Genomic DNA, 25,294 nt, shown 5'->3' with positions numbered 1-25,294 from the left:
ACAGAAATGAATAAATGTATTCCATTGGAAAAAATAACAATTTAAAAAATAAAGTCACATTATTTGAACAAGTTTGGGAACCGTACTTGGAACACAACAGAGAGGGCTTACCGCGGACATCCACCCCCTAAAATGATAGAATGAGAAGAAGATGAAATTAACTGACCGGTGTATAAAAGTAGATGACACAATTTTCTTGTTTATTTTCATTGTTTAATGGGTTTATTGTATTGTATATGTTGAATGTTTAATGGGTTGGGAGGGGGGTGGGAAGGAGGGAGGGAAGGGAGGGGGGAAAAAGGGGAGAAAATGACACTGTACATTCAAGAGAGAAATGTTTGTGTGTATTTTGGTTAATATGGTTCATAGTGTTCAAAATTTTTTTTTAAATTAAAACTCAGAGCCTCCTGAGCCGGTTTGATTAAGCCTCCAATGAGCCACTACAGTTTCACATTTCTGATGAAAATTCAAATTTTATCACAAGAATCAGGGAATCAATCTGGAACACGAAGTAAAAAAAAACTTCTGGAGAAATTCAATAGGTCAAACAGCATCTCTGGAGGAAAGGAGATGGTTGATGTTCAGGGTCTCAGAAATGAAGTGTCAACTCCCTGACCCATTGAGTTCATCCAGCAGTTAGTTTTCTTGTTCTGGGTTCTAGCATCTTCCGTCTCTTGTATTTATGACTGGAATACAAAGCTAAGATCAGTGATGGGTGAATTAAACAACTGGATTATAAAAATCCAAATGTTTACTCGCCTTCCTCGAGAAAACCCAGTCAGGCCTCTAAGTGGATATCAGTGACATTTGACTACTTCTGTCTTTCTGAAATGTCCAGGCAAGTAATTCAGTTCACAGGCAAATTTAAGAAAGGAGATAATAATTCTAATGATGGTAACTTCCCATAATGATTAAAGAAAAGATTGTGTCCATATTTTTTAATCTTATAAAATCCATCAATATTTTCAGCAAAGCTATAATCTGAGCAGTAGTAATGTCAATAGTTGCTTTCAGGTGCATCCTCCACCTTGAGGAGCGGATCCCAGCCTGAAGACTCACCTTTCAAGTGGCATCCCTAAAAAGCTGGTACAGCCTACCTGAGAGGGCCTATTGCTATCCAGAGCCGCCTCGTAGCATCTCCGCATCTGATGGAAGCGGGGCGACTGGTGCCACAGCGCCATCCATCATAAATATGCAGCATAGTGTTTCCCACACAGTTCCAGCTGCATGGGGGTTTATGGGTAGGGAAAATCTCCATTACTAAGCCGCATTTTCAGCAGCAGGGAGTGGCCCCGGTGCAGGAGCGGCCAGCCAGACTGTGACAGCCTGCACCGGCTGCCCCCCCCGATGTCCCTCGCCAGACGCCCCACCCCGACGTCCCCCACTGGCCACCCCTGCCCCACTGCCCGACAGCCGCCACCCCGCCCCGCCGTTTCCCTGCCAGCCGCCCCTGCCCAGCTGCCTAAAGCCCCCCCTCCCTGTTGCCTGAAGACCCCTCCCCACTGCCTGACAGCCGCCCTCACCACTGCCTGTCAGACCCTGCCCTACTGGGGAGGGGAGGTTGGAGGTATGTCGGGGCAGGAGCAGCCGGCGGGGGACATCGGGACAGGGGCACGCTGGCAGGGGATGTCGGGCAGAGGGAAGGGGGGCTGTCAGGCAGTGAGGTGGAGGCTGTCAGGCAGCGGGGAGGGGGGCTGTCAGGCAGCAGAGAGGGGGGACTGTCAGGCAGCGGGGAGGGGGCTCTCAGGCAGCAGGGAGTTGGGTCGCAGGTCATCAGCCACATAGGGGTAGAATATGCGGCTTTACATTGGGGTATTCTGGCCACCTGATAGAGCCTAATGTCATTTATAAATCATAATGGAATGGATGAAGAATGCTCTCCAGGGGCTTTTTTATTGGTCCATCTTCAGACTGCTAAGATATTGAATTTTATCATGCAATGTCTTGCTAGAAGTAATCCACTGAGGGATTGCTCTGTAAACAAACCCCTAGAAAACATAATAGAGTGTAAATTACTGCTGCACATTCTTGAACTTAATGTTTCATCAACTAATATGACAAGATTAATTTTCACTGGTAATGATTACCTGTATTTCATGCACGAGACTACCGCAGCATGAGTCTCCAACCAAGACACAATCCAATGAATTTGTAACAAAATTTTCAGCAGACATTATACTCAGAGAAATCTCTTGTTTGGATATTTTGGTAGCCACACCAAAGGGCAAGAAACACTGAAACAAATGAAGAAAAGAAGGAATCATCAATATTGAGAGCATTGGCAGAAAATGGACAAGATTGAGTGAGAATAGTGACACAATGAGCAGAGCTGCTCCCTCCCAGCTCCAGCAACCCAGGTTCAATCCTAACCTCAAGTGGTGTGGTCATGGAATGTGTTTGTTCTCCCTGTGACTGTATTGGTTTGCTCCTTGGTAGGTTAATAGGTGTGCTACCAATCAACAATAGGCTTTAATCACCTTAAAGTATCAGCACAGCTTGCATGTTGCTGGCCCAGTTCCAAGGCAGGAACTGAGGGAGGGGTTTGGGTATGACAGCCTTTATGGGGATATCTGGGAGGGAGGAGTCACAGGTTCAAGGGCGGGCCAGTCCATACAGCACATTAATATATACACACACATAGTGGTAGCACCACATTCACCCCTCCTTTTTAAACAAAATCCGGCAGGGTGGTGTTGTTTAGTGTTCATTGCGATTTCAAAGTCCCTTACAGGTTCAGCCTGTCGAGTGGTCTCATCTGTCATTGGGACCATTGCAGGGTCTGCTGTGGCACAGCTGTCGTTTCCCAGAGTGTGTCTAGTGCAACAGGCGGTGCCTCCGGTGGTTGAGGGGGTGTAGGTACAGTGGTGCTGTTTGGGTCGGTTGAAATTTGGGGTGCAAAAATCAGGTGGGGCTGGTTGGTCAGGATTACCAGAGAAGGGGATTGGCTGGTTGGTCGAGGGGTCTCCTGCGTGCGCCATGTCCCAGGTGGAGGCGGTGTCCTGTCGACCATCCTGATACTCCACATTGACATATTTGGTGTTGGCATGGAGGAGGTGGACCTTCTGGACCAGCGGGTCAGTTTTGTGGTGTCTGATGTGCCTTTGGAGCAGTACCAGCCCAGGGTTCATCAGCTAGGATGATAGTGTAGTTCCAGGTGCTGACTTCCCCCACTGGAAAGGAAAAGAGCTTTTCATGACATGTTGCATTCATGTCATACAGAGAAGGGACCTGGTGGCATAGAGCAAGTCAAGGAGGGTGTCACCACCAGGAGGTGGGTAGTCCTCTTGATTTAAGAGCTAGGAGAACAGCCCTCCTAACAGTGGTGTTTTCCCTCTCAACCTGTCCATTCCCCATGGTCCAGCTCGTGGCTATGCTCTTGACCAACAGATACTGACACAGCTCCTCACTCATAAAGGAGAACTCCTGGTCGCTATTGATGTATCAGGGGTATCCGAACAGAGCGAAGATACCAGGCAGAGCCTTTATGATGGTGGCCGTGGTCATATCCAGACAGGTGATGGCAAAGGGGAAGCGGGAGTATTCATCCACGATGTTCAGGAAGTACACATTCCTGTTGGTGGACAGGAGATGTCCCTTAAAGTCCATGCTCAGCCGCTCGAAGGGACTGGTGGCCTTGATAAGGTGGATTTTCTCTGGCTGATAGAACTGGAGCTTGCACTCTGCACAAACTGGTCAGTTGCATGTTAACTCCCTGATGTCTTCGACCAAGTAGAGGAGGTTGAGGGCTCTAACAAAGTGGTAGAGCCTGGTGATCTGGGGTGGCAGAAGTTGTTGTGGAGGACTTGGAGGAAATCCAGCTGCGCTTTGGCGCATGTCCTCCGCTCTGGCTTCAGTTGACGGGGAAGGAGGTGGTCTTGTGAGTGGCCGTGCCTTGTCGGCATAGTGTGGAACCCATTGGCCATAGTAGGAGAAGAAGCCCAGGCAGCATCTGAGTGCCTTCTGGGTGTGGGGGGGGGGGGGTCAAGTCCATGAGGGGAGGCATGCGGTCACGGTCCGGCATTACCACCCTGTTCTCCACCACACAACCTAGAATTGCGAGCTAAGTGGTCCGGAAGACACACTTGTCGAAATTTTAGGTTACATTTAGCCAAATTGCAGTCTGAAAAAATTTCTCGAGGTTGGCATCATGATCCTCCGTGTCATGGCTGCAGATGGTGACATTGTCCAGGTACGGGAAAATAGCTGTTAGCCTGTTCTGGTCCACCATCCAGTCCATTTCCCGCTGGAAGACCGCGACACCGTTTGTGACCCCAAAGGGTACCCTGAGGAATTAATACAGCTGCCCATTCGCTTTGAAGGCCGTAAAAGGTCGGTCTTCTCAGTGGATCGGGAGCTGGTGATAGGCTGAGCACAAGTCAATAGTGGAGAACACGCGGTATTGGGCGATCTGATTCACCACATCCATGATCCGTGGAAGGGGGTACGCATCCAAAAGCATGTGGCAGTTGATTGTCTGGCTGTAGTCAACCACCATCCGAGGCTTCTCCCCGTTTTTAACAACCACCTCCTGAGCCCTCCAGGGACTCGACCTAGGTTCGATAATGCCCTCATCCAGCAGTCTGCGCACCTCGCTTGTGATGAATTTCCTGTCATCATAATTATATATTGCCAGCTTTTGGTGGCCACAGGCTTCCAGCCAGGGGTGAGATTTGCGAAGAGCGCTGGCGGATCAACTCGGAGGGTAGAGAGGCTACAGATGATGCCGCAGGTCACGGGGGCGGGAGGCTTGGGCTGCCACTGGCAGGAGGCTTCCGGGGTGGAGTGGTTACAAACAGAGAGTGGAGCGTGAGGCCCCCCAAAGTCCAGGGAAACAGTTCAGAACTGGCAATGAGAATCCAGTCCCAGCAGTACAAAGGCGCACAGTTGGGGAAGGACTAATAGTTTGAAGTCTGTGAACGTGATGCCGTGGACTTTCAGGGTCACCACGCAATACCCCTTTACCCTGGTCAAGTGCGATCTGGTCACCAATGAAATCCCCTGGGCAGTGGGGAGAATAGCCAGTCCGCAACGGTGGGCCAAGTCTGGGTGGATAAAACTGTCAGTTGACCCCGAGTGAAAAAAGCAATTGGTATAGTGTCCATGCACTTTAATCAGTTCCATTGCTTTTGTGGGGAGATGGGGGCAATCCTGGTCTTGGGTTACTGATGCAGTGACTTTTAATGGGGACAGTGAAGTCCTATGTGATGATGTCACGCAACGTGTGCGTGGTGCCGTCACAGAAACAGTCGGGCCGGAGCAGTCAGAGTCGAGGAATTGGTACTGCTGTCTGCAGCCTGCTGGGGGTGTCGGCCAGCTAACGGTAAGCACAGGGGGTCGTTGCTTGCTGTCTGCGGTGGGGCTGTCGTGGCGGTGGGTACTGGGTCAGTTGCGGCAGTCGCGGTGCCTTGTCCCTGGTTGGCAGCGTCAGTAGCAGCGATGGGTACTGGATCGGTAGCATCGATCGCGGCGGCGGGTACCAGGTTGGCTGCCTCGGTGGTGGTGGGTCCTCAGTCGGCAGCGGCAGTAGCGGCGGCATGGTGGCATGTCCTTGGTCGGCAGCGGTGGCGGATCCCTAGTCGGCAGCGGCGGTAGCGGCAGCAGCAGGCTCAGCAGTGACAAGTCCCTAGTAAGCAGTGGCGGCAGCCATTGAGGTCGGGGCTGGGGCCTGGTCGGACGTTGCTTCGTGAGGAGGGTGAAGCAGGCCAAAATCATTGCAGCGATGGTGGGTTGTACCTTCTGCACTCGTTGTCTGCCCCATGATGTCAGGCGCTGCCGTGCAGTGGAGCCCTCGCTCTCATTGGACGAGATCTCTGAGGAAGAAATCTTTGAATGGAAGGATGGTTTTTGGGCTTCACATGAGGCACTGTGTTTGACGGTGGCCATTTTGGAGTGACAAACTACAGCAAAGTGGCCACTTTTAAGGCACTTCTGGCACCTGGCTTTTCTCGCCGGGCACTCGGACCTGCTGTGCTTGTCCCTCCCACAGAAATAAAACTTTGGGGTCACATTGGGCAGCATAGCAGCAGCCGATAAGCCGTCAGTGTGCCAGGGGGTAGTAGGGTTGAGGGAGGGCATCCTACTCACATCAGAGTGTGGGGTCCAGCCCGGAGAGTACACGTCCATATTTAAGACCGCATCCTCCATTGTCTCTGCGATCCAGATCACATCCTCTAGGCTTTATCCCCGTGCTCTAGCAGGCGCTGCCTCACCTCATTCGATCGGATCCTGGCCACGTAGGCATTCCCTAACGAGATCATCTGTGGTCTCCGCAGCAGTTCTGTCTGTGGAGGCACAGTCCCTACCCATTGCCCTTAGTGCATGAATATAAGCTCTACAGGACTCACCGGGCAGTTGCCTCCTTGTCGCTAGTTTGTACCGAATGTAGACCCTGTTCACTGGTCACTCGTAGAGCCCTTTCAGCACCTTCATGGCTGTGGCATAAGTGCCCATGTCATGGATGCTCTGGTAGACTCTTGGGGACACCATAGACATCAATATTAGTAGTCGACGGCTGTCCTCTATCATGGCAGAGTCAGAGAGTTGTAAGTATGTTTCGAAGCACCTCACCCAGTGCTTAAAGTAATTCGAGGCTGTAGCTGACTGTGGGTCGATGTCGAGGCAATCCAGCCATAGCATACGCACAATCCCTTTAAAACTTTCTAGTTAATAAAGTTGTAGAGCTCATCGAAAAAATCAAAGGCTTGTTGATCCAAACCAAGGCTTTTATTAACTAGAAGACGAGCGTATCACATGTAGGTCGACCAGTCCAGAATGACTTGGTCTGGCTAGGAGCAACCCTTTAAGATGTGCCAATAGGCGTGGCTCTGCTCTCAGCCAATCACAATCATCCTACACTACAATCTATACATATACACATTGGTGATGGAATCTGTACTATCACAAACACTTCTTTTGGTTATAAGTCAGAATGAAGCTTTTAGCCACCTGGAGAAACTTGTGGAGGTTGGTATCATGGACCTAATGGTCAGGGCTACAGATACTCACATTGTCCAGGAAGGGGAATGTGGCCTTGAGTCCATAGTCATCGACTATGCAGTCCATCTTCCTCCGGAAGACTGAGACCTCGTTGGTGACTCTGAAAGGGACATGGAGGAAGTGGTAGAGGCTGCCGTCTCCCTCGAAGGCAGTGTGAGGGCTGTCCTCTGGCCACATTGGTAGCTGGTGGTAAGCTAACTTGAGGAAAATGGTTGAGAAAACCCGGAAATGGGCGACCTCATTGACCATGTTGGCGATGCGGGGAAGTGGGTAAGTGTCCAGAAGGGTGAAACTGTTTATGGTCTGACTGTAGTCAATGACCAAGTGTTGGTTCCTTCCATTCTTTACCATTATTTCTTGGGTTCTCCATGGGCTGATGCTAGGTTCTATGACTCCTTCAGCTAAGAGTCATTTGACCGCCGCTTTAATGAAGGTTCTGTCCCCAGGGCTGTACCATCTGCTCCTAAAGGCTTCTGGCTTTCAGTCAGGGGTGGGGTTCTCGAACAGGGGTGGTGGAGGGTCCCTGAGAGTAGAGACGCCACAGGTCATGTTCAGGGGGGGATCAGCTGGTTGGTGTTGCAGACCATGAGGGCTGGGTGTGGGCTTTTGAACTGCATGCAGATGCTCTGTAGCTGACAATGGGGAGGTCACTATGAGGGAGTATTGGTGTATAGTACCTGGGTGGATGAAGCTCTCGGTGCTTCCAAGGTTGAATAAACAGTTTGTAGGGTGACCTCTTTCCTCAATGTTCATCGTGCCCATGACCATTTGGTGTGGGCTGTCTTGTTCGAGAATGATGGAGGCGAGCATGTGGCCTCTGTCCGAGTCACTGCTGAGTTGGTTTGGGGGTGCTCGTCAACATGGCCACCCCATGTCACACACGCAGTGCTATCCTGTGTCACTGAAAGCGGAGCTGGAATTGGTGCCTTCCCAGCTTGTCATTCCCAGGACCCCATCCATGGCCACCGGGAGTAATGTCTTTGGTGGAGACGGAAGTGGGGCGGTCCAAGATGACGATGCCTGTCGGCTGCATGTAGCGCTGCTGGGAGAAGGTTGGGACCAACACATTTTTGCATAGTGCCCTTTCTTCCAGCAAGCAGAGGATGTGGCACTTCAGGCTGGGCAGCTCTTACAGGTGAGCATGTAGCACTTCTGGTGCTCAATAGCGGTGCTAGTGATGTGGGAACCCACGTTCTAGATGACGGCACCTGTGTCCCCCACGCAGTGATTTGCATTACCTGAGGAGAATGCTTTGGTGCTTCACTACGCAGTCTCCAGTGACTTGGCTAGGTCCACTACCTCCTGCAGGTTCTGGTCACCCTTTTCTAGTAACCTCTGTCTGATGTAGTTAGAGCTGAATCTGGCCATGCATGAATCCCATATTAGCTGTAGAGACTTCCCGCCAGTCGCAGGCTCACACCAGCTGCCACAGTGCCCATGTGTATTCATCGATCAACTAACCCGGCACTCATTTTCAGCTGCCCAGGAGGAATCACGTATCGGGACCCTGTCCTGCTTCTGCAGGAACTCCATCACTTCGGAGGAAGTAGCAAAGTCCCTTATTGCTTGGAGCACCCAGTGGCTGACTTGAGGAAAGAGTACTTCCCTCTTGTCTTCCTTGTTCCGCACATTGTTGCACCTCATGAAAGGGTTGAGGCATTACACCCACTGGTCGAATTTAGTCGAGGTCCTTGGGGTCAGTGTCTAATCTATCTCCCCATACTATGTTGTCCATGGTTTGAAATTAAGGTCATTAAATTGTATCTGTACTATCGATCAACCACAATCAGATAGAGAGTTGTTATTAATAGGTTTTAATCACCTTGAAGTGCCAGCACAGCTTGCATATTGCTGGCCCGGTTCCAAGGAAGGTACTGAAAGGAGGGGTTTGGGTGTGATAGCCTTTTTGGGAATATCTAGAAGGAAGGAGTCACAGGTTCAGGGGGTGGGCCAGCCCATACAGTACATTCATACATAGTGATAGCACCACAATAGGCCACTGGAAACTGCTCATGAGAGGAGCAGTTGATGGGGGTGTGGAGAGGAGAAAATGGTTTATAGTAGGAAAAGTAAAAAAAGCTGTTCGATGGCCAGTGTGGACTTGATAAGCCAAAGGATCTGAATCTTCACTGTATCCTTCTCTATGGTTAAGATTTGGGTCTCAAAATTAAGGATAAAGGTCAAATTAATTTTGATTAAATTCAAATTCACATCAAAAGAATAAGTGTACAAGAAATAATTCCTGCAACTGAGTATTGAGATTCTGGTATCTAAATGACAATCTACTTGACAAGAGGCCTGAAGATTGAGAACTTATCAAAATATAATTGCCTAAAGAAAACCAAGATTTAAGGTGTGTAGAATGTAATAACTGTAATAAGTGGGGGAAGAGGTGGGGAGGAGTCGAGGGTGGGAGCAGAAATGAGTGCTATCCAGTTTCAGCTCACTGTTTCATGCGGGCCATTATTTTGCAGCAGGAAATATTCCTGCTCTTCCTTTACATGCAGCTGAATATTTTTGTTTTCTTATTTTCTGGTAGGGACCTGTAAAGGATTTTTATATTTCACATAGTTTAGGTGTTATTTAATACAGTTGGCTGCATTGCAACCTTCCTCAAGTCATATTAACTGCTCTACACAAAAAAAACATTAACTATTTCATATACTGCAAATCTGAAATAAAATAGAATATCCTGGAAAGACACAGAAAGTAAGCCATTGCCAAAGAAGCATTGTGAATGTTACATTGTTTTTAAAATTTTGACCTTTCATTGGAGCTGGTGAAACTTCTCTTTTCCTCTTTCCCATTTTTCTACACTTCAATTTTTTTATGTCTAATTTTTCTTCTCACTGATGAAAGGTAACCATACAATTAGGTTAACAGTTTCTCTTTCTTCAACACACCAAAAAGAAAAGTCTATTAACCTTGCCTTATTTACATGTTCTCCAATCCAGTAATTGAGTATTTCCAATATATAAAGTTTTATTTGTCCTAATAATGATTTGCCAATGAGGCTCTTCCTTTGGCCTCTTCTTTAACAAGAATAATACACATAACTACTAAGACATTCCAGTGCAGTAAACTTCATTGAATCGACACACACATACATAAAAACTAAAGGGAAGGGTAGGTCAATCAAATCATGACTAATTCAGTCTTGGCTTCAACACCATTCCACTGCTCTCATCCTATATTCTTTTATTTCCTTGTATTTCAAATGTCTCCCATTCTCTGTCTTGAACATATTCAATAATTTTGCCTCCTTACTTCCCTAACGCAAAGATTCACAACTGGGTTTCATCCCAGTTAACCTCCCCTGCAATATCTCTAGCACAGGTAAATCCTTCCTTAAATATGAAGATCAAAACTGTACTCAATATTATAGCTGTGGTCATACCACCACCAGATAAATATATCAAAATGTCCTTTTTTTAAAATTTACTCTGCTTACAGCAGTGGTTTTCTAACTGCCTCCCCAAACTCACATTCCACCTTAAGCAATCCCTATGCCATAAGTGTTCTGTGATTAGTCAGGGATTGCTTAAGGTGGTATGTGAGCGGGGTAAAAAGGTTGAGAATCACTGCTCTAGACCCAATTGTTACTGAAATATTTTGCTTGAGAAAAGTTGTCTTCGTTCTATTTCCTTTGGAGTCATGAAACCGTGCACATAACGAGTTGATTAAGTACGATTAAAACAGTGGTTTTTAAACTTTTTCTTTCCACTCACATACCATCTTAAGCAATCCCTGACTAATCACAGAGGTCCTATGGCACAGGGATTACTTAAGGTGGAATGTGAATTGGGGGGGTGGGTGGGGGAGTTTGAAAACCATTGTCTTACAGCAAAGTCTATCATTCTCTGCTTCTTCCTGAGCACTAGCTGGATGAATGTGGTGGAACCACTGTATTACTGTTTGAATATATATGGCTGGCCCGCCCTTTGCTGATTGAACCTGTGGTTCCTCCCCCTTGATCCCCCTAATAAAGTCAGCACCGCCAAAGCCTCTCCCCCAGAACAAACTTGGGTCTCGGGTCAACAACGTGAGATGTGCCATCAGTTTATGGTAATAAAAATCCATCAGTCGGTTAACTTCTAATCTTTGGTGTTATTGATAGAGCATCAATGTACAAGCTAATGCTTTGGGCTTCATGCACTCAGACCCCACCAATCCCTTTCTGCAGCATCTTGTCATTCACTCCTATAAATAACAACTTGTATTCTCATTCATTTCTCCAGTGTAGATTAAACCAGTGAGGGTGTCAAAGGCAGGAGAGTGGTGGTAAGAGGTAAAATACATCATCCACAATTTGAATGGCAGAGCAGACTCAATGGGTTGGATGGCCTAATTCTGCTTCAATATCTTATGGTCTAACCACTTCCTTTAAAACCCCAAGATGAAAGGCATCAGATTGAGGCAATTTATTGGCCTTTATCCCCATTAGTATGCCTGGTATTTTTTTCTCAAGTAATGAAGAATTTTTTTTCATCCCTATATGATTGGGACATTTTTAGTGTCTTTTACTATGAACACCATGTAACACAACTCAGAGACTTGAGAGGAGCACTTTTAATAGCTTACAATCAATGGCCGGTAGATACAATAGTTCACAGGTGAATCTGAGATAAGGTGGGAAAAACCAGGGTTTATATTGGGGTAGTTGAGGGTGGAGCCAAGGGAGGAGCCAGCCATCTGAACAATACACAAACTGTGAATTCCAGTTCACCTCACACCAATCAAATTTATATCATTATTAGTTCTCCTCCAGTCTTGTATTCTAAGGGACCAAAGTTTATTTTAACCATTCTCTTCTTTTTCTACATACATGTAAAATTGTTACTTTTTAAATATTAGTTGCTCACTTCCTCTCACAATCTTCTTCCTCTTTTAATGTTTTCATCATCATTTGCTGGTTTCTAAATCCTTCATTGTCTATGAGTGAAACATTGCTTGTCCTTTCTTTCAGTTTAATAGATCAATTTATTCCTTAATTAGCCATCCAGGTATACCCCACCTGTAGATATTGTGAAATATTTCCTTAAATGCCTACCATTGCAGATCTATCCTCTTACACAATCATTTATTTAGTTAGTTCACTTTGGCTTAACCCATTGTTATCTTCTTTATTGAAGTTTAGGACAGTAATTTAGGGCCCAGGTTTGTCTCCTTGAAATTCTAATTGAAAATTTTACCTTATTATGATCACTCTTTCCCAGGTGAATCTGTATCAGGTGACTGTTAAATTAACCTGTGTCCTTACATAACAATAATGTGTAATAGCCTGCTCTCTGACATGATCCCTAGCCTAAAGACCATCTTGGTCCACCTATCTTTATTTTCCCAGTGCCTGGTTCCACCTATCACCTCAGTCTCTCAACCCCACTCATCCTGCTTCTCTACATGTTTCCATCTGACCACTAGCTTTCACTACTCCTCAGTTCATCTATCAACCCCTCCTCTTTAATATTGCCTGTCCTCCCTCTCCTCTCTTGCTCTAAGATATATTGAACTTGACCCCAAGACTATCCTTGCCAATTTGATTTGTCCAAGAGATCTAAATTCAATACTAATTTTGGGTGTGAGTTTTACTTTCTCCTTGTAACTACATGGGTTTTCTCCAGATGCTCCAGTTTCATCCCACATCCAAAAATTATGCAGGTTTATAGGTTAGTTTTCTGTTGTAAATAGGGGTAAATGCGCTATTCATTAACATACTTTTTTTTCTTCTTTTGAGAAGGTGTTTAGCAGGAGTTTATTGTTTTAAAAAGAGGAGACTTGGAAGATTTAGATGGGGAGAGATGGGATTTTAAGATAATGGATAAGGATAACAATTTATTTTTTTTTAGTTTTAATGTTAATGGGCTTAACAGTGTGATCAAAAGAAATAGAATGTTAGCTTATATTAAAAAAGTGAAAGTGAATATTGCTTTTATACAAGAAATACATTTTATAGAAAAAGAACATTTAAAATTAAAGAGGGGTTGGGTATGTCAAGTGGCAGCTTCATCTTTTAACTCAAAAGCTAAAGGAGTAATAATTTTAATTAAGAAAGCATTACAGGTGAATGGATACTGTGGGAAGATATGTTATAGCTCATTATCAAACTTATTCTGAAATGTGGATGCACATAAGTATTTATGCACCTAATGTTGATGATGAGGATTTTATACAGGAAACTTTTTTACATTTAGCAGAATCTCATGAAAAGATATTAATAGGAGAGGGTTTTAATTTTTGTTTAGATCCAATATTAGATAAATCAACAAAGTCATTAATAAGAATGATCGCAGCTAAGAGGACTCTAAAGCTGATGAAAGAATTAAATTTAATTGACATTTGGCGAAGGTTGAATCCTGCAGAAAAGAATTATTCATATTATTCTTATAGGCATGATTCTTGTTCAAGAATTGATTTTTTCTGATATCAGCACATTTATAAGAAATAATTAAATGTATAAAATACAAGGCAAGAATTTTATCTGATCATTCTCTATTAAGGACATGTTCAATTTCTGAAAAAGGAAATTTTCAATATAGATGGAGATTTAACTCTATGTTGTTAAAAAGTGGATTTTTGTGATTTTATAAGAGAACAAATCCATTTGTACTTGGAAATAAACTAATTCTATGGAAAATAAATTTATTATATGGGATACACTTAAAGCATATTGAAGAGGGAAAATAATAAGTTATTCTGCTAAAAATTTTTAAAAGACTATATGAAAGAGACTAACCAATTGGAACAAGCTACTGAAGAAAAGAATAAATCTTTAATTAATAAGAAATCAATATAATACTATTCAAACAGTCAGAACAGAAAAACTAATTCTAAGAACTAAACAGAAATATTATGAATTAGGAGAAAAAGCACATAAGGTGTTAGCATGGCAGTTAAAAGCAGAACAGATGTCTAGAACATCTAGAAAATGTGGTTAAAAAGAAATCTGGAATAATTACAAGCCTCAGGAGAAAAATTATTCTTTTAAGAATTTTCTATGGAATTATATGAATCAAAATCAGTTCAAAATGAGAATGAGATAAACCTTTTAACAATTCCATCAACAATTAACTGTTCTAAATATGTAGAATCTTTTAATACCACATCTGGTCCTAATTTCTCTCTTAAATAATCTCTCAATTGAAAATAACAAAAAAAGTATTATGTGGGATATTATATTTAATTCTTAACTGATCAAATGACATCAATCTCATAACAATCTCCTATTTTATACCAAATATTTAAAAAATGGATTATCTTTTGAAAAAATTATGAAGATTAATTTATGGGATTTTTGATGATAAATCAAGGCAAGGAAAATAGATTTGAATAGACAAATAGATGAGAGAAAATGGACTGATTTATGCAGTTATGAAAAGTACAATATATGTGAGATACAGGCTTGTTCAATACAATTTTATTCACCAGTTATATCTGACACCTCAAAAGATAAATAAATTGAATGAGATTTAATCAGATTTATGTTTTAGATGTGAAAAAGAAGTTGGTACTTTTCTGCATTCTACTTGGCATTGTCCTAAAGTTAGACCTTTTTGGTTGAAAATAGGTACAATTTTAGAACAAATAACCAGGATTAAATTCCCTCTGGACCCATTGTTATTTCTATTAGGAGATGTTAAAGGAATTAAATTTAAATTAAAACTGAATATTTATCAAGTTAAATTTGTGCAATTTGCATTAGCTATAGCTATAAAGTGCATAGCCAAATCTTGGAAATCAAGTATAAATTTAGGAATGGAAATATTGCATGCTGGGGTTTGGAGCTGTATACCACTTGAGAAAATAATGTATGATTTACAAGATAAATAATATATATTTTTGAAAATATGGAGCCCATATTTAGAAAAGGTGGCTTTAAATATTTAAGTGAATTTTTGATATTTTATTTCTTCTAAGGTCTCTATATATTTATGAAATATTATTGTAATAAAACTCCTGTTGAAGAGCTCTGGTCTCTTTCTTTCTTTCAGTAGGGGGTTAGTATGGGATACAAGATCCGGGCAGATTATCTCTTTTTTCTCTTCTTTATATACCACATGTATTGGGATTTGAATTATATACTTGTAAAATGAACACATTTATTGTGGCTTTAAATCTATAAATAAAATATATTTTTTTTAAAGTTACATTTGCTTTTGGAATTGAAATTCAAATTGGGATGTTCATCAAGTTGGACATCGGAAAGTTTTACATCTGACGCATGGGCTGTCAGCTTGATTTTCCACAACAATAGTCTGTGTTGGGAGAGCAGTTTTACCAAAATGACCATAAAACCTCTAATGCTACATCCATTGAAAGCATCCATGTTCTAATAATTCTCTGAAAAAAGACTTTTGAACCAATAGTCATACTTCTATTTTAAGTTTTTATATTTACATCAACTGTAAATCATTTATAAATCATTTTGAATATCAGAACATTTAAGTGTTACAGTTATAAAGTCACAGAAACTTGATTGAAGCCAAAGCTCCTGTCCAATTGCCCTGACATGATTCAGTCACAGTCTGTAAGGTCCATTCATTGGTGAGGTTTCAGGTCAATGCCACACATGGCTGAGACACCCTTGAAACCTTGCCACTCATCAACAAGGTGCAGAAAGCCAAGAAGATTGGTCCTCCACATCCAACTCAGCTAATGCAAGTAGATGGGCATTGCAGGTGGTGATTCCCGGCAGCAGGAAGATTTAGAAAGGTCTGCCCTATCAATTCATTCCTATAAAGATTCCCCAAGACTATGATGGGACTAGTACCTTTCATCTCTGATATATTTTCATTACAAATACCTCTAGATCATTGTTCTGTCTAGATCTGTACCTCGACATCATTGTTCATTCACTCTTAAGTGAATATTTTACTATTTATGGTGCGCTAGGTCTGAACTTAATGACTGCTGGAAAGTTGACAGATAATATAATACAAGGTCAACTAATTCAAATTAATTCTGCATCCTCCCAGCAAAGTACATGGCACAAAAAGAAAACATCATTATGTAGAAAAAACAAACTGCTGCTCAAACTCAGGGGCTCAGGCAGCAGCTGTGGAGCCAAAGAGATGATAATTTGAGTTGAGACTCCACATTACCAATGACCACTATAAAGCTTCTGAAAGAAATTGAGTTAAAAGTTAAGAGTGGTGTCCCCATTTTGAGTAGAAAAGACCACACTAGGAACTGGAATTTATGTTAAATAGATCTTTCAGTATTTCAAAGAACATATTATTTTCAAAATACTAAAAAGGTCTTGCCTGAATTCAATGTCTGGTGCACAATCTGTAGGCTGTAACTAAAATGAATTGCACTCATACTCTGTTTTTGATTGCCTGTGAAACTAAAGTCCCTTTCGCACTTGCATTCCATTGAATTGGCTGTTGAGTGTCCCGGGATAGGAATGAGGGTTTGGCTTTCCACACTTGACCATGCCTAACTGGGACACTGAACACTTTCACACTTGCAAGGAGCCATCCTGGGTCTGTTGTACCTTCCACTGGTGATGTCATGACACATTGAGCGATGAGGAACCTGCCTAAATCCCGATCAATGTATTTTGATGTTATATTTGATCAAAATTAATCATGCATAATTATAACTAAATTAAGCTTTATGTACTGCACAGTATGAGCCCTTCAGCTTCTGTTGTTGTTGTGCTGACCTATATAAACCTTTATAAGGGACCGTGGGAAAGTGCGAGCAAAGAATAGCAATAGTGGACAATTTTTAAACAGGGTGATAAAGTTGGTAGCGCAATAGCACTTAATTAATATAGTGTGGGAATGTTTGTAGCGTTATAGTGTACGATTTAAGCAGCATGGGGAAAGTTGATAGCACTATCACATACAATTTATAAATACCATGGGAAAAAGCAACGGCGGACCTGCCCTCCCAGAATTTCATGCGGCAGAAAAAGGGCTGTATGCCCAGCTGCCTACATGGAACATTCATAGAGGGGTTTCTTTGCCACACAGCATTCTGGGAAGTCAGGTCTGCCATTGCTTTTTTCCCCATGGTCTTTAGAAATTGTGCACTATAGCACTACTATTTTTCCCCACACTATTTAAAAATTGTCCTTTATCGCTATTTATTGCTATTTATTTCCTCTCTCTCTCTCTCTCTCTCTATCTCTCCCCCACTGCAACTTTCCCATGGCAAGTTTATACCATCATTTTAATCTTCCTGTACTCATGCAAAAACTTGGGTCATTTCAATCCTCCAATGCCATTACCTGTTTCACACTTGCCTGATTGCAACGCTGGCGTCTGCAGATACTGGGGATTGGACGAGGGTTCGAGGCCATCAACCCCCAGCATGATTTTGCTTTCACACTTGGCACTTTAAAGGCTGATTGTCGTTTGATTTCTGGGATCACTTGCAAGTGTGAAAGGGGCTTAATTTATTACAGGATGGTGCGCATGTCTTTTGGAAACCTGTCTGCAAAAGTAAATATTTTCAACAAATTCTTTAGCCAGCTGTTTTCTGCAGTCTGTTTGGGAAGCATTGGTTAGGAGGCATGCATGCATACCTTCATATCCAAACAAGGCAAGGCAATCTAGCTCAGATGTTTCAGGGATGGAGGTTTACTTTACACTTTCAGTGCGGTATTTTTCATCCAACATTCTGGCCTCTTTAAGATGAATATACTTCAATCAATTTCTTGGCTTCAAAACACTATGTGTACGAATTCATGGAGAAATTAGAGTAATTATGTACCCACTCATCAGATGTTTTGCTTTTAACACAATTTGACTGGAAGCCAGAGCTTAAAACAATGATGAAAAACTAAATTCAATCAATAAAATGTGGCTTATGGTGAAAAGTTATCAATAAAAAAAGGATGATTTGCCTCTGGAAGAAAGATATTACTATGCCGAATGAAAGAATAAGAAAAGATAGGGATCAGTCTCTTCGTGACTCATCCACCCAAACCATCATCCCTCTCCGCAGACACATTGCCCTGCAACCAGAGAAGATGCAAAACCTGTCCCTAAACCTCCTCACTCACCTCCATCCAAAGGCCTAAACAGCCCTTCCATATGAGACAGAGATATTCTTGAAGCTCCCTCAACCTCGTCCTTCTGAGGTAGCCACCTCTACATTGGCAAAACCAGGTGTAGACTAGGTGACTATTTTGCCGAACACTTGAGCTCTCTCCATGGTGGTCATCTGTGGCTCCAGTTTAAGCCATTTTAATTCCCTTTTCCATTCCTCCACAGGCAGTGTGTTGCTAAACACAAACAGTTCCTCATATTCAGTGTTGGTAGTCTACAACCCAACAATGAACATCGAATTCTCCAATTTCAGGAAAGCCACTCCCCCTGTTCCTCTCTTTTCTTCTGATCCATCCAGGTTGTCTCATACACATCCTTTTCCCAACACCACCCACCCCCCCCCCCCCCCCCACTCCTGCAACCCGCAATCTCCCTGTTACTCAGTTTCTTTCTCCTCCCCCAGCTTATCTTTTCCATTAATCACCCACTCCTTCTACTAGGTCACCAATCTCCTCCTCCCATTGTTCCCATCTGCCACCATCATTCCATTATGAAGACCCCCCTCTTCATTCATTATCACATTCCACAATTTGCAACCCTCCACTTATTACTTCCCAGCCTCTGTAACCATCTCCAACCTTCCTTCCTCATAGGCCAATCAACCTCTCCTCACTTGAATCAACCTATCATTTACCATCCTTCCCTCTCAATTTTTTTTGTATTGGCTATCACCCCTCCCCTCTCTCATTCCAGATGAAGAGTCTCAATCCAAAATGTCAACTCTCCTGTTCCCTCCACAGAAGCTGCCTGAATCATTGAATCACTCCAGTAATTTGTTTTCTTTTTGACTTCTAGTGCCAAATAGTCTTTTGTTTTTCTTAAATTTTTCTGGGTTGAACATTCCTGTGAAACTGACAATGAGAATGGTCATTGTGTGCAATGGAACAGTTCCTGCACAGGAAAATGGACCAGGATCTTTCCTTTTCTTACTCTGCAAAACCAGAGCAGGTGAAGGAAATTTGGGTGGTTGAGAGGTGGCATGTCATTGGTTGCAGTGAAGCGTGGAATGGAATGGTGAAAAGTACAAGGTAAGGCCAAACAAGATAAATCAAGTGTCAGCAAGGAGGATAAAATGTGAGGATGGAGAAATTGAAGGATGGATCAAGGATCAAGGAGGGTGATTTGAGATTGCCTGATGGGGAAGGGGATGAGAAATTAGGGTTTCAATCTTTGTGGGTAATGGAAGTGAGGTCAGAGTCATGTTGAGACTGAGCTGTAGTGATCAGGGCCCTAAGGAACACCCCAACAAGGTGTAAGTGCATTACATAAAGAGACCCCACATGACAATTATTCCATCTGCTGGACTCTATGGACTTGGACCTGGTCAGGAAGATTCCCTTTGAGTTCTACTGAAGAAGTCTCACATTCATGGTGAAGCTCTGTTTCTTAACAGAGGTGACTGAAGGCAGAGAGCGTGACATCCAAATACAATGGATGCCACTGTGCACATCCAGGTGCTCTTGTAAGCATGCATGCTATGTCAAGGAAACAGCCAGGAGTAATCTGTTGACTTTTAGTGCAATAATAGCATTCACTTACCCACCATGTTTGGTTTTCTAATTAAATTATAAGTCATTATATGCCTAAATGTTCAACTGCTTCATTGAATTTCCAGGCCTTTCAATTCTACTTACTTATGAGAAATTGCATAAAACTGTCTAGGGTATATGGTTGATACATTAGTGCATTTTCACTGACCCATACTATCTTTATCATACTATTTATCATAGTATGATACTATCTTTATCATACTATCTTTATCTTTATCATTCATTCAAACAATCTGCTTCAAAAGAAAGTTCACCATGAAATTTATCTGAAATATCATCCTGCAAAAACTAAGAAATCATTAAATGAAAATTCAGAACAAATTTGATGTTTTTTTCCATTTCTTCAAAACATTCCCAAAGGGATTATCTATCCTTACCTGTATGATAATATCCTCTGATCCATATTCTGCTTGACAACATCTGGAAAACCTCTCAACAAAGACCTGGCAAATAATTTTTAAAAACTTTATACATGCTTACATTGTCTAAAATACTTTAAACAAAAAAATCTCACCTTATGACAATAAAACCCGTGTTATCCAGAATTCAAGCAACTGGCAGCCACAACAGCAAAAAAAATTGCGGATAATAAATAAGTTAAAAAAAAAAACCAGAAGTTTAAAATTGGTGCACCTCACTGTTAGTTTGTCAATCACACAACATGCAATCTTAAAACAACTGGAAAATTCGCTTATCTGGCATCTATCAATACCCCATAGGTGCCGGATACCACAGGTTTTATTGTATAATAATTTTTTATTTTTAAATCAAACTATATGCAATATGAACAGAGCTGTAGAATTCCCAGAATTCCCAGAAAAAATTAAGAAAAACAAAAGATTATTTGCCACCAGAAGCCAAAAAGAAAACAAATTACTGGAGTGATTCAATGATTCAGGCAGGGATAAAAGGAAACACAAACCTGATAAATATAGTAGTGTTTTGAAATCACAGTGCATCACTGCAAAGAATAAGATGGTTTTCTAAAGCGTGCATGCAAGGTGTTTTCACCTTATTCATAGTACCTTCAAACCACTAGACACTGAGCTGAAAATAATCAGTAAAATGAGAAAATAATTTGTTTAAGACTATAATCCTCATAAAATTGCTTGATGTCATTTTTTTTCTGGAGCCAGTTTGCATTAACAGAGACTTTTCCCATTATTAAATGCAATTGAGACAATGGATGGGCTTTTGTGGATTATATCTACATACATCATGATAGCAAGGCTATGATAAGTAAGTTCTACATCTGATTTTCAGTCATGATTCTGGTATTTTATAGAGATTCCAAGTGAGAACCTCCTGGCCAGCTTTGATATGTGAACTGCAAATAGAGCTACAATTCAGATCTGGTTCACCATGTTACATTTGCTGTGCTCCCTACCAATTCATCATTTCCAGCCCCAAGTTTCATTCTACTTCATTGCAGCCCTAGTTCCTGTGCTCCTTGTCAATCACCGGGGCTCCAGTTCCCCAGTTCCTAAACTTCTTCCTACTCACTGGGGCTGAACTTCCAATGCTTTATTTCCATCATTGAGTCCCCAGTTCCCACCCAACTCAATAGAGCCATATTTCATGTACTCCCTCTAGGTATGTTATGTAGAACTAGATGTTAGTATCACTTATTGCATTCCTGAGACTTGCTGCCTAGACTCTTCAGGATGGCATCTTCTGGGTTATCAAGTCCTCAGTGTTTCGCTGATAGACTCATGACACCTTCGGGGGTTCAGCAGTGAATCCTGGCATCCTGGGCTCACCCCCCTAGATGCCAGTCACTCATTTGGGTGCCCAGGTGAAATCCTTTCTCCTCATCCAGAGCCACTGACTACCCTTTTCAACGGCTCCGGAGAGATCTTTGACTGCTTGACGGTGTCACTCTCAACTCCCGGAGTAGTCATGATGTCGACGTGGCTATAAATCCTCTGCAGCCTACTTCAACCAGTTTGACCCTTGCCTTCCAGCCATGCTGCTGCACATCAAATGCAAGCTCAGCCAACCTCCATTTCTTGTGCTCATAGCCCTCCTCCACTGCATCCTCCCAGGGCACTATAAGTTCAATGGTGTAAACGAGATGGAGTGAGGCCGACCACAGCACGAGGTCTGGTCTGGGGTTGGTTCCCGTGATTTCATTTGGGAAGCAGAGCATCTGCCACCGTCTTCCAATTGCGTGACCCGCCTAGCAGCCCAGAATCTGATCTTGATGTTGCGATTCCATCTTGGCCTGCATCTACCAAACAAATGCTGTTAACAACCAGTGGGATGAAAGGGGAGGTAGAGTGTTAACACTCATCCACTGATTTTCCAGTACTGCTGCAAGACACTATAGCACCTGGTTATGATGCCAGGTGCATCGGCCTTGAATGAGGATGGTCTTGTAGCCCACAAAAATATGTTTTAGTGTTGTTAAATAATTAGATCAAATGGGAAATTTATTATACTGCAGTGTAACATCCAAAAGAAAATGAATTAAAATGTGTTGTAATAACATTCATGTGATGCGCTATCGAACAGAAGCAAACACACAAAACAAAGTCTGTTCGACAGGCTTTATTCAACATAAACTTGCACAGAGCTGGCTGTGAGATTGTGCTGTTGCAAGCTCTGAGACTGTCTTCAAAGGGCTGGATCTGGCTTATAGCCTGGAGGGTGATTAACAGCTGACCGGGTGGGACTTGGTCCATTCAGGTCAGCTGATTGACATCCGGCCAGGTGTTACCTTGTCCCCATGCTCTTCTGCAGGTACAGAGGTTGCCCCCTGCAGTACGCCAGTTGTGTACCACCACATTCACCCCCTTCTTTAAAATTGTCCCGGGGGGGGGGGGAATGGGGAGAGGTTGCAGTCCACAGAATACCCAGAGCCCTAAGAACATGTACACATTATTTACAGGGTTAGACAGTCCGGCAGCCGGTGTATTCTCTGTGGCCATCGCAGGGCTGGCTCCTGGTCACTGGTCGGTGCAGGTATGTGGGGCCTGGGGGTGGGGGCCGGAGTGGCTGGCATGGTGCAGTGCAGAGGGGTGGTCGTGGGAGCTGGGGTTGAGGTGTGTGTGACTCATTGGATGGGTGAGGGGACAGGTTCAACCCCCATAGTTGTAGTGAGTCCTCGGTGCCCAAGGAGGTCTTGAGTGTCCCATAGCTGTCCGGGGTCAGGGGGGATGTGTCAGGCCGGCATGGTCCTAGGCTGGAGGATGCTGCGGTATGGTGGGGGCTACTGCTGGCGCCAGGTCCCAGGTTGAGACAGTGTCCTCCCAGCCGCTGCTGAACCTAACATAGGTGTAGTTGTGGTTCGCGTGTAGGAGGAACACCTGCTCGACCAAGGGTTTGGACTTGTGTGCCCACACGTGTCTATGCAGGAGCACTGGTCCCAGGGAAGCAAGCCATTTTGGGAGAGATGATCCTGTTGTTGATTTCCTGGGGAACTAAAACAGGCGTTCGTGAAGGGTCTCATTGGTAGATGTGCACAGGAGTGACCTAATGGCATGGAGCACCTCGGGGAAGGCATCCTGCCAATATTCTATGCACCACCCCTTTGACTTGAGGGCCAGGAGAACTGCCTTCCAGATCACCCTGTTCTCGCGTTCCACTTGTCCGTTACCTCTCAAGTTGTAACTAGTTGTACGACTAGTAGTGATGCCCCTTGCTGTCAGGTACTGGCGCAGTTCTTCACTCATGAAGCTAGACTCCCGCTCACTGTGGATAAATGCGGGGTAGCTGAACATGGTGAAGATTAGTGCCCTGATGATGGTAGCCGTGGAAGTGTCTGGGCAAAGGATGGCAAAGGTGAAGCGGGAATAATCATCTATGACCGTGAGAAAATAGATGTTCTGATTTGTGGAAGGCAGGGGCCCTTTGAAGTCCATGCTGAGGCGCTCGAAGGGCTGAGTGGCCTTTACGACATGAGCCTGGGGCAGGCGGAAGAAACGAGTCAGACCTGGTACACCTCGGTCATGGTCCTGACGTCCCTGATGGTGTAACGGAGGTTCCGGGACTTGATGAAATGGTATAAGTGGATGATGCCCAGGTGGCAGAGGGACTTGTGCAAGTGCTTGCAGCTGGTCATCATGGAGCGACGCGCAGGTCCAGGAGAGGGCGTCGGGGGAGTCGTTAAACTTCCCCAGATGGCACTGGATGTCGTAGCTGTACGTTGCTGGCTCAACTCTCCAGTGCAAGATCTTATCGCGCACAAAATCAGTGAACCGGTGCGGACTCAAAAGGCCAACATGGCCTGTTTCCGCTCCGTAAATGGTTATATGATCTTACCCCTGTGGGTAGTGGTGCCAGTGGCGGATTGCTTCAATGATCGCCTGGGCCTCCTTTTCAATGGCAGAGTGCCCTAGCTTGGAACTGTGGAGGGTCCTGGAGAAGAAGGCGACAAGGAGCCCCCCTTGGTTGAGGGTAGTGGCGAGGGCTACATCAGAGGCATCGCTCTCCACCTGAAAGGGGGGGTCCTCATCCACGGAATGCATTGTGGCATCTGTGATATCCTGCCTGTTGCACGTGAAAGCTGCTTGCGTCTCGGGTGAGAGAGGAAAAGTTGTGGCCTGGGCCAGTGGGCAGACTTTGTCTGAGAAGTGGGGAACCCACTGTGAGTAGTAGGAAAATAAGCCAAGGCAACTGCAGAGGGCTTTGAGCATGGGGGAAGGGGCATTAATGGGTGCATCCATTCTGGATCTGGGCCGATGACACCATGTGCCACGATGTATCCCAGGATGGTGAGGCAGGTGGTGCTGAACACGCACTTCTCTTTGTTGTAAGTGAGGTTCAGCTCCTCGGCCATCTGGAGATATTTTTCCAGGTTGGCATCGTGGTCCTGCTGGTCATGGCCGCAGATGGTGACATTATCCAGGTACAAGAAAGTCACCTTGAGCTTGTGCCCATCTACCATATGATCCATCTCCCGCTGGAAGACAGAGACCCCATTCGTGACCCCAAATGGAACTCGGCAGAACTGGTACAGATGCCTGTCTGCCTCAAATGCAGTATAAGGCTTGTCCGATGGATGGATGGGGAGTTGGTGATAGGTCAACTTCAGGCCAATCATGGAGAAGACTGGTAGCGGGCTATCTCGTTGACCATGCCAGCTATCCTCGGTAAGGGGTAGGTGTCCAGATGGGTTTATCAGTTGATGGTCTGGCTGTAATCCATGACCATCCTCCACTTGCTGCCCCCTTTGACCACCAGGAATTGGGCTCTCCGTGGGCTGTTGCTGGGCTCTATGACACCTTCCGCCAGAAGCCTCTGCACCTCTGCCCTGATGAAATCTCTGTCCACGGCGCAATAGTGCCTACTTCTGGTGGCTATTGGCTTGCCGTCTGGTGTGAGGTGTGAGAAGAGAGCAGGAGGGGTGATGCACAGAGTGGAGAGACCGCAGGTTGGCCAGGGCTGGTTGGATGTTGCACTGTGGAGCATGAGTGGGGGGTAGGGGCCCCCCGAAGGTGAGGGTGATGCTCTGTAGGTGGCATGAGAAGTCTAAGTCCAGGAGGACTGGGGTGCAGAGTTTGGGCATGACCAGGAGCCTGAACCCGACGTATGTCTCTCCCCCCCTCCCCCCACAGTCGAATCAGCCGAGCAGCGCCTGAGGGTATTGATAGTCAGGTCCTTGGCAGCAAAGGCGATAGAAAAGGTGGTGGGGTGAATTTTGAGCTTTAGGGAGTGGGCCACGCTCGGGTGAATGAAGCTCTCAGTGCT

General features: G+C 44.3%; 1 protein-coding gene across 1 annotated transcript in view; it reads right to left on the bottom strand.

Moving 5' to 3' along the window:
- Positions 1 to 1,892: 1,892 nt before the first annotated feature.
- hsd17b3 (hydroxysteroid (17-beta) dehydrogenase 3) overlaps positions 1,893 to 25,294 on the bottom strand; it is a 92,695-nt gene continuing 69,293 nt past the window's right edge. Inside the window, exons 9-11 of the mRNA XM_069889106.1 lie at positions 19,981 to 20,046; positions 2,088 to 2,234; positions 1,893 to 1,988 (exon numbers count right to left, since the gene is read on the bottom strand). Coding sequence (XP_069745207.1) covers positions 1,893 to 1,988; positions 2,088 to 2,234; positions 19,981 to 20,046 — 309 coding nt within the window. The remainder of the gene's footprint in view (positions 1,989 to 2,087; positions 2,235 to 19,980; positions 20,047 to 25,294) is intronic.

This window comes from Narcine bancroftii, chromosome 1 (assembly GCF_036971445.1).
Source record: "Narcine bancroftii isolate sNarBan1 chromosome 1, sNarBan1.hap1, whole genome shotgun sequence".
NCBI lineage: Eukaryota > Metazoa > Chordata > Chondrichthyes > Torpediniformes > Narcinidae > Narcine > Narcine bancroftii.
Note: the sequence above shows the minus strand (reverse complement) of the source record. Positions and strands in the feature narration are given on the sequence as shown.